General features: G+C 36.8%; 1 protein-coding gene across 1 annotated transcript; it reads left to right on the top strand.

The window, feature by feature from the left end:
- Positions 1-247: 247 nt before the first annotated feature.
- LOC145785894 (sodium-dependent organic anion transporter-like) lies at positions 248-8,291 on the top strand. Its single transcript, XM_082597592.1, has 8 exons — positions 248-255; positions 1,051-1,175; positions 2,220-2,355; positions 4,999-5,120; positions 5,558-5,646; positions 6,143-6,247; positions 7,596-7,753; positions 8,048-8,291. Exons 1-8 carry the CDS (start codon positions 248-250, stop codon positions 8,289-8,291), a joined length of 987 nt encoding a protein of 328 aa, XP_082453718.1.
- Positions 8,292-10,215: the final 1,924 nt, after the last annotated feature.

Genomic DNA, 10,215 nt, shown 5'->3' with positions numbered 1-10,215 from the left:
AACAGTGTACTATTGTTGTTGTCAAATATTTTTGTTTTCCAAAACATTTTATTTGTTTGAAAGGATTTTTTTTCAATGCTTTTAATCCTGTTTCACAGTTTTTCCATTGTTTTGGCTTCATTGTTTCTTCTATATTTTAGGAAATGCAACAGAAGCAACTGTCAATGTCACGTGTGCAAGGGCAGTGAAAATGGATACAAAAAATTTGGCTGCAAAAATAATAACACAGTAAGCTAGTTTGAAAATAATGCCCTGGTGTGGAAAATATAGCTTGTTGGTATTATCTGTAAGTGGATTTAAAAAAAATTTAACAATGATCTATTTGTTATTTTTATTTATTTATTAATTTGGCATTAATAAATGACGTTTAACCTGTCGACCTGATACACGTTGTGTATCCTTTTGTTTCAATATGTTTTATTGTCAATCTACCGATACATTTCAAGACATTGATTGATTTGGGTATATTGTATTTATGCGAATAGTTAATTCCGGCAAGTTTGATGTGCAATGTAGGCTACGTGACTTTCTTGCAGAAACTTTTATCAATTGGTTTCAAGCAACTTGATTCAGATATTGAAACTATGTTTTGCTAGAGTTACGTTAATTCAAGCGTTTGCCTGGAAGGCAATATCTCTGGAGTTTGCCAAGAACTTTGTTTTTATGCTAGTGTTTGATAAATATCAATTTGTAGGTAGTTTAACGAATTCAAAATAAAGTTTGAAAAAAAGTGTTTGCTTTTTTGTTTTAGCATCTGAGAAAGAATAAATTCGTTTAAAGTCCCTGTAGCTAAAGCTGCATATAATCAAAATGATCATCGGAAACAATATCATGTTGAACTAGCATTATAGGCTACTATATTGTAGCCTACTATTTTCTACTCAGTCTACTGGCTATTAATTATACTAACTAACTTACAACAAGAAAGGATTATTATCAAATATACTAAGTAATTTTCAAGCGACTGATTTTAAAGTTTAAACAGAATATAAAGTTTCGCAAGCATGCGAATGCAAGATATCACTTTATTTTGTTTCATTATATCCGTAGGGTGGTGGTTGCTCTCATCATGTTTGGTCTGGGCTGTACAACTGACGCAGCGAAGATGTGGAGCTACATGAAGAAACCACAGAGGTTTGCTCTTGGGTTGGTTCTGCAGCTCATCTTCTTTCCTTGTAAGTGCGAGATTTGTGGCAGCTAGTGACTCATGTCAGTTATTACGTGTAAGCGACCTTGGTGGAATGTGAGACGGCCATCATCTAGTTAGTTGATTTTAAATCTTTATCCTCGGACTGACGAAGCCTTTCATAGGTTATTTCTGGTAGTTTCGCATACCTGTAGACTCTGTATAGAGACTCTTGACGCAGGGCCGGTTACCGAAATTGACAGAGTGAAGTTTCCGATTATTGTTGCCGGGGAATTATTCCATCCAGTAGGTGCCGCTGAATGGAGAGCAGTCCTGTGCTCAAACACACACTCCGAGAGCCGAACCAGCGCTGCGTGATCATCAGTCGAGCGCTTTACCACCAAACAAACAGAGCTCTTTCTTTCCACCTAATCCAGAAGTCAACAAACTAGGCGCGGGCCGCCGCATCGTGATGTAAAAATTGTGATGTAGTTGTAAAAATCAAATCGTTACGTAAAGTGTTTGACTTTTCATTTCCGTTGCCGTAGGTACTTAAATTCTATGATGATGATTATGTGCCTGATCTGATGCAAACGTTGGCGATCATGGTCTTCCAAACTTCTCTGTCATTTGCCATTCATTTAAATTCTATAAAAACTTAAAATAACTATTTCTGAAAAATCAAGCATAGACTATGTGACTTCGTAAAGTTGTGATAAAATAGTAAGGTTTCTTTCTCCACAACCCATTCGCTTGAAACAACCGAACGTGTCAATTGTTACATGCAGCTCAATCAATAATGCCCACTTTGTAATATCACCTCCACAGGTTGAAAACTGTGTTGAACAAAATGCCTCTCCGGCCCGCAAGTATTTCTTCTCGAGGTTACCTGGCCCTTTCTCAAAAAGGTTTGGTGACCTCTGATCAAAACTATTGATTAGGGATGCTATTGATGCTCAAACTGTGGGCCATGATCCAGTAGTGGGCCATGACTATGTTTTCCTTTGGCCACAAATGTACGGAAATTTAAACAGATTATTTGGTTTTGTGTTAATCAATGATTTGTTTTAAAATTTAAACAAAACATGTTTAGATTTTGGCCTTGGCTTGTCTCAGATCTTTGGCTTCAACGAAGCGCAGGCGATGGGAGCGATCATATTAAGCAGCTGCCCTGGTGCTGGTTTTAGCAACATTGCCTGCTATTGGCTGAATGGAGACATGGACTTGAGGTTGGGTATAGTTCTTGCCAGTACACAGGTTGCTCTGGTCCATATTAATATTTGGTTTGGACATGCACGTAGCCCTCGTAAAAACTATACCCAAATATTTGATTCTAAAACTGCGGCATAGGCTACATTTCTGGAAATAGAAATTAACACGTTGTACTTCCCACTTTAACTTGTGTTGAACATTTCAAGAGAGTTTCATTTTAGAGGTACATCAGAAGCTATTAACATAGCAAGACTGCATGAAGCTACGAAAAGTAATCTTTCGAAGAACATGAGAAACTCACTAGGCTATACTGAAGTGTAACCTGAAAAACACAGGATATAGAACTCGTCTTTTGTAGCCTACCGCACTGTATAAAATCAGAAAACATTCTTGTTTTATTGACATTACGTTTTGCAAAGCCTTAGGTTTATTTCTGTACTCTTCAATATCGCAATGTTATCGCATATTACACTAGTTTTTTTCAATGGATATCTAATATCCGAATGTAGCAATGATCGAGTATCCTGGTCAAACATGCTTCATGGTGACAATTGTTGTTAACTGCGGAAGTCTTCTACCCACTTGCAACTCCAAATCAGCCAAAGTGTGACCAAAGCTCTTTTAGACTTGCGATTATAATCCAGTACATCCTGGCATCAATGCAGAAGAACGACATGTAGCCTATGTTAAATCAGTTGGCGAGAAATGAACAAGGTGAAAATCATTGGCTAAATCTCCATCTTTGATTGAACTTCTTTCCTGACTAATCCAAGGATCGAGAGGCTGTCTTTTACCACCCATGAGCACTGAGCAGTCTCGGTGACTAGGCTTGGATTATACTTTAAAGCAAGTGTCGAAAAGCCATTTCATTAATTGATCTTCCAGTCCTCGCAGACCATGTACATTGTACACTGATTCATGCGCGATGTATGGCGCAGTGTGATCTACGGTTTCTTTCTCCTTGCCTCATTCATAGATTCAGGTGAATACTTTTCTCGATCTGTTCATGTTGGAGCGGATTAATCTGATGCCAGTGCACAAGCGGTTGAGCCTCACCTAACCCTTTCTTAACAAATGCATTGTGGTTGCATGTAAGCTAATGTAGGAGATAAAGCTTTGAAGTTTTGTGGAGTTTCCTCTTCAGTTCATGTTTATTTGTGGTCCGCCTAGATAACCGCACTGATGGATTGGTCTTCAGCAGTTTTCATCAGAACTTGTGCGGCCTGGGCAAATTAGTATCTCGGTTTCAAAACCTGGGCTTGCTTACTCACAGATTCATACAGCCTGGATTGAAGCAAGTAGTTGAAATTGGTTGCGCAACGAGAAAAGTGGCTTCTTCGCGATGAAGCTCAGCTGGTTGGATGCCTGCAAGGATAGGGAAGCTACCCGATGGTGTAGGTCGCAGGCATCCAGTGGGCATTGCAACTCCAGGCAGGAACACAGTATTTTTTGGAGGGTAAACTAGCGCAATTGTGGCAATGCGCAAAATGTCAGCTCAGATGGTAATGATGCCATTTCTAAGGGGTTGCAACCGACTTGGTTTAACACTTCCGGGGGTGATGGTAAAATGTCTGTTGCATCCCGATCTTGGACCAGTGCTGAAGCAGCAGGTGAGGCCTTGGTGCCATACGGTGTCGTAGGCAGATGTGAATTTGAGAAACATAGGAAACACTGGCCTTCGTATTGGTCTCAAAGCAGTCTTCACTGCATTGGGTCATAAGAGTGACTTGGTCATCTTTCACGTTGAAGGTCAGCTTGCTTCAAGGGAAAGAGTGGTTATGACTGGTTAGTAGTTTGACTCGAGTATAGATAAGACGTTCGAGAAGTTTGAAAGGGATGCAACGAAAAGAAATATGTCGGTAGCTCTTCGTGTCCTTTTACTGGTTATGAGACTTAGGAATTGCCATTATAAGTCCTGTATGCAGATTTTGGGATTTTGAGTTGGTATAAACATGAAGAGTGCAATTTTCACACCCCAGAATTTACAGCAGTGTCAGCATTGAGTAAGCTTAATATTTTTATGACAGTCAGAACCAGAGGCTTATGTTTTGTCATGTCAAGACCAGGGGATTTGCAAATCTTTTGTGATTGTGAAATAACCGGAGATGCTTTTGAAGCGTGGTGTAGGTATTTTTCAGAGGTCGGTCACTTCTCTCTTTACTAGTTTGAAGAACTTGTAGTCGCTAGAGTGTGTGAAGCCGATTGTGTTGATAGTGTGTTTTTATTGCATCACCACCATGCGTCCAGCCAAGCGAGCAGTGTTGCTGCTGCTATGTTAGAAGCAGCGCCTGGTGGAGCGCGACACAGGAGCGGTTGATGGTTTTACTCACTCTGAGTCCCAGCACCTCGGGTAGTTCTTTCCACGGTTTCGCGGTAGCTTGCTTCATTGAAATTTGGTACCATTCGGTCAGCCTCATCCAGATTGAGAGTAGGGCCTAGACGATGATAGTAGTTCAGCCACTTTTGAAGGTTGGACTTTAGTTAGAAGGTTGTAGTGATTCCAATTGGCCTTCTGGAGTTTCATCGCTTTAATAAATCATAAAAGTTAAATTTGGTTTTAAACTTAAAGCATTAAAGAGACCAACCCAAATAATTGCTTATGCTTTTGTTGTGAAAGTTTCAAGCGCTGTCACAGTTTTAAACGTTTTCCTTCTTTCCAGCATTGGACTGACAACACTATCAACCATGCTCTCTCTCGGTACATTGCCGTTGTGGTTGTATGTCCTTCCACTTACCATCAACATCAACGACCAATGCCTAACAATTCCTTTCCAAAACATAGGTGAATTTGCAGATTTTAAAAAAATATATATATTTATTGAATAATAGAAGTGATTCCAAACCGAACAAAATACAATACAATTTTGAAAGATAGTTTACTTCGTTAGGTCATTAGTAAATAACACCAAGCAACTCCAATGGTATTTATCATAATACGAAAGGAAACAAAAGTGCGAATCTTTTTAGCTGTACATCTAGTCTTTGTCAAATATTTTAAAATTTAGCGCATATTGCTCTAGAATACGAAATGCAAAAGAATAAATTGCTCAACAAATCTGCTTCAGGCTCAACGCGATAATATATTGCAAGTGTTTAACAGATAGGAAGCTCACTGTGCATTGTTAGTTGTTCTATTATCGAGAAATTCAATTTACTGCTCAGTAATTTACATTCTTCAAAATTATTTATTCTTATTAACAAACGATACGCATTGTTCAGGTCTCACTCTTCTTGGGATAATTGTTCCAGTTGCTCTCGGTGTTTTGATAAAGTACAAGTCTGCTAAAGTTGCTAAGTTTTTCTGTAAGGTAAGCGGTAATGCTTATTAAGATAATTGAAATTGGATTACAAACGTCTGCTTTCAACTTTTATACTGAACATGCCAAACAGTCCTTGATATTATTTGGATTCGAACACAAGCAGGATCCTACACAGTCTACAAATACAAATTGGACATACCGTAGAATCCGCTTAATGAAATTACTTTTGTCTAAAACTATTTTGGAATTAATAAGAAGTGGATTTAATGAGCAATAGATGCCATGTTTCAAAAAACAATTACAAAAAAAAATGCTTCCAAGCAAATTGAATTGATAATCTGTGAATTGCTTAACTGATTCTACTGCAATAACATTTGACAGATAGAAAATGTGTTCTTATATTTAAATTAAAAAAAATTAACGCAAGCTTACAACAGCTAATCTAAAAATACCAAGGCAACACTATTTTGTGATATTTTAGCAATTCACAGTTGTGCTGATGGAACAAATGAAAAGCTGACCCTCGTGTTATAAAATGTTTCAGATTTGCGCTGTTGTGGGCTCAATCTTTCTGCTCGTCTTCCTGGTTTATCTGTACGCGATTATTACTAAGGAAGTGTTTGATGATCCTCCCTGGAATGTTGTATCGGTGAGTTTTTGATTCAAGTGGATTTCTATAAAAATGAATAACATAAAAAACATTGGATTAAGTAGAAGTTATTCAGGCATGTCAATGGCCAAATTGATTTTTTAAACTTAAATTTGTATGCGGGCAGTATGCAAAATTTTATCAGCATGAAATCGATCGAAACCCACAGTTCTACCTTGCCATGGTTTGGTGTTAACTCTTCACTGTTCTCAGCTTAAACCTCTCCAGCAGATGTGCATACGCTACCATAAATGCTGTCGCTTTTAGAAAAACAAAATCAAGAATGTGAGCGAAAACACACTAGAGAGAGTTAAACTCGTGTTGCCGGATGTTCTTTAATTCTTCAAGCAACACGTTACTTTTACTAATTTAATTGTAATTTGCTCTGCTTGGCATTGGACACTTTTTGTAGTATTAATAATATACATTGTTACTTTCACTATATCTTAGTTCAAATATGAACCAAAGTTTTTGCCTATACAATTAAAATCCAAACAGCAACCAATGTTCAACAGTCATCAACACTCGAAAGGATGCCATGAAATTATGTTCAGTTTTTGAATGTCTGATGAACAATATTAAACAAGCAGAGTTATTTTGACTCTTAAGAAGACAAGAGGCTGAAACAATATTTTTAAATACAAAGCCTTTAAACAGTTTATAAAGTATTAACTGTCAAACAAACACATGAAGTGCAAAGTCAGATAAATATATTCGCTACTTCTTCATTGTTTAACATCGAATTTGTATCACCATCAATACACCGAAAAAAGAAATTGCATTTACTAATTGTGTTGGTGGAACGATATGTTTAATATATCAAAATTTAAAAGATATTTACGTCCAAAAGTAGGCACGGAGTTCAAAGAATTGATGAACTGATTTCAATGTATTCATGCGGTTCGCATAAATAAAAAAGTTTGCGAAAACGTAATTCTGTATATAAATACCTACCATTAACTTAAATGTGACGTATGTTTAGAAAATAATGTCATTGTATGTAAGGTTTGGACTTAATTTTAAATTTAATTCACTGTATAATAGTAGCCTAATCATTCTGGACAGTTGAGTGATCACAAGCAAACCAATACTAAACATTTTTGATGTTATAAAACATTAAAATTTCCCCGATACGTTATAAAGTAGCCGATAGAAAATTTGTTTATAATAAGAAATCATTTCAAGAGACCACTTTTAGAGACAGCTGAGGATAGTAGATATATGCGATGTCCATGACTACAATCCGGGACAAAATTTTGTTTGTGAGGTCTATCTAAGAAAAAAGGTTAACCATAAAATACAGCATAACCTATACAACAGGATTATTTATAAATATATTTGCTTTCAGGCTTCTGCTATCATGCCCCTAGGTGGTTTCGTGTTTGGATACCTTGCGAGCAGAGTTCCGTGGTTGAAAGTCAGCGTCTCAGCAAGACGTACTGTTGCCATAGAAACAATGATGCAAAACAGCGGGCTAGCTCTCGCTATTGTGTTCGTATCTTATGAGTAAGTATACGCCCATCCTGATTCCTGGAAGGTTTATAAAATAATGTTTGGTAAGGGGCAATATTTCAGGCACCAAGTGATTGTCCAACTGGTTGTTTTAAAGTTTTCAACACAATTGAATTCATGTTAATATAATTAGGAAGTTTAATTTCATTGCAAGTCTCCGCCAATATTCTGAACTCTCAATATTCAACGTTTATCAGACCTGCAACTTTTATTTCAATAAACATGAAACAAAATCTTACAGACCAGGTTAGATTTTTTAACATTCTTCTGACACTACAATTATCAAAGTTTCAGAAATCCTTTCCTTCCTCACATCATGTTATTCATCATCTGCTACGGCACAGTGCAGCTCGCCATGATCACAGTAGCGGTGTTGTTCTATCTCTTTGTGACGTGGAGAGGATGGTGTGCGGTGTTGCTCCCAAAAGACGCAGAGACGAAGAAAGTGGAGGAGAAATCAGTCGATGACGTAGTCAGCAAGGAATTGCTGTCAAACATTGATTCTGACAATCGGATAACGAACATTGCGTAATATTAAGTTTTAGAACTTTGTCATAACGAGCCCAAGTTTCATAAATTTGATTGGTTTTGACAATCAACTGTCAAAAAATGAAAGCAAGTGGAAAGATATATCCATTTAGTTCAAAAAAAAGCTTTCAGTATATTGAACAAAACTTCAAGGATTTTTTTAAAGTTTGAAACACTCTCAAAGCATTCCAACGACGATTTAGTCTATTTTTGCTCAAGAGAGATGGGAGCACTTGAATTAGAGCACCAAAATTGTAGAACATTTTAAACAAAATTGCCTATCAATACCACACGTTAACTTTTAAATCGTGTTTGAAACAGCAACAGAAAACTTTTGTTGAAGTTCCTTGAATTTTTAGGAAATGGTTTTCCAGTTTGGCAAAAATTCAAAAAACTTTACTAGGTTCTGTTTATAAAAGTTTGTTATCCAGAGCTAACAAGCAGTTGTATGCCAGTGGATCTTGTCGTGTCATGTTCATATTGTAATGTATAAGGTATCGTACGTTTAAGTCTTTATCCGTTTTTATTACGTTGTCGTTTGCGTGGGCGAGAGGTTTGAACTTCTGCGCAATGATCTAAAGGACGTCGGTTTAACACCGCTCACACATAAATGACGCTTACAAAGTGAAATCTCTAATACAACTGTAGCTTACTATCTTCGATATCTGTGGACGTTTTGTAAAAAAAATTGCCGCCCTTCTTTAGATGAATATTTATCCAAAGAGCAAGACCATCTACATGGTTGATTGACAACATACTGTAGGCCTACTGTAACTTACTGTTGTTCCAGGACTGAAGCCAGGATTGCGACAAAACATCAATATCTGTTGTAGTTTTATTGAAATATCAAAAATGAGAAGAAAAATTGCTTGAAAAGAAAGTTTTGACATAATGATAAAATTGAACTTCTGTTAGTTTATAGCCTAACTTTAAAACCTCTCGTCGTATTAGCTTGAAATTAGTTTATCGACGTTCTATAAACTTTAAACAAGGCAGAAATATTTTGACTTTTGATTACCCTACTTGTTACTAATAATTCTCTAACTACCACGAGCACTTTAAAGAGAGTCTGGGTTGTTTTAAGAGCGCAGATCCTCACCGGTCTTGATTAGAAAATAAAATCGATCTTGATTAGAAAAAATAAGACTTGTAAATTTTGAAAATTGAAAAAAAATATGATTAGGTTTGTATTTGATTTCTTTCTGCAATTTTTAATGTTTCGCAGAGAGAAACTTTTTTTCTTGCAAAATGAAGCTCGTTTGATTTATCTTGCTTTGACAACATAAACACCCCAATCACAGCGTGTGTGTGTGGAAAGCCTGACACCTAGAGGATAAGTGTAATGAAGTTTGATGATTTCTTTTTAAATGTTTGAAAAAGGCTTGAAAATGACACAGCATTCTGGTTTTGATTTTTTCTGAAATTTATCGTTCTAAAAATACAGCAGCTTACAATCATATACCGGCTCAAGCCGAATTCTAAGAAATGAATAAAAAAATATCGTGACAGGTTAAAATTACAAGCTAAAAACCACGAGTGCTGCAGCTTTTATTTCCCTCCATATGAGGACCCCACCAATTTGCTATTTAGGTAAAAATTCAAATTTCTTTTTAAAATCTTGCAAAAGCATTTAAAGTTTGGTATCGAACACATAGGGCAGGCCTATTCAATCGCCATCTCCACTTGAAGCAGATTGCTCATCAACATGAGCTATCTGTTTCCATGAGATACGTTACGGTTTTTAGCTAGCGTCAAAATTGTGTCGCCAAATTGAGTTTGGTCCATGCCTGGATGTTGTCATGCCATCGCCTTAGTGGTCTGCCTCGTTTCATCTTTCTGTTAACTTTACCTTCCATGCAGATTCTGCTGACTCCGTATTTTGATCTTTTAGTATGGCCGAACAGTTTTAGAACTTTTGATTTTATTGT

This window comes from Aplidium turbinatum, chromosome 16 (assembly GCF_918807975.1).
Source record: "Aplidium turbinatum chromosome 16, kaAplTurb1.1, whole genome shotgun sequence".
NCBI lineage: Eukaryota > Metazoa > Chordata > Ascidiacea > Aplousobranchia > Polyclinidae > Aplidium > Aplidium turbinatum.
The sequence above is the reverse complement of the archived record's forward strand: the minus strand, read 5'-3'. Positions and strand labels throughout refer to the sequence as shown.

Excerpts from the sequence above, each read along its gene's own strand:
- LOC145785894 (XM_082597592.1), top strand. Across the intron at positions 1,176-2,219 it reads GCAGCTCATCTTCTTTCCTT|ATTTTGGCCTTGGCTTGTCT; the intron begins GTAAGTGCGAGA and ends AAACATGTTTAG. Across the intron at positions 5,121-5,557 it reads AATTCCTTTCCAAAACATAG|GTCTCACTCTTCTTGGGATA; the intron begins GTGAATTTGCAG and ends CGCATTGTTCAG.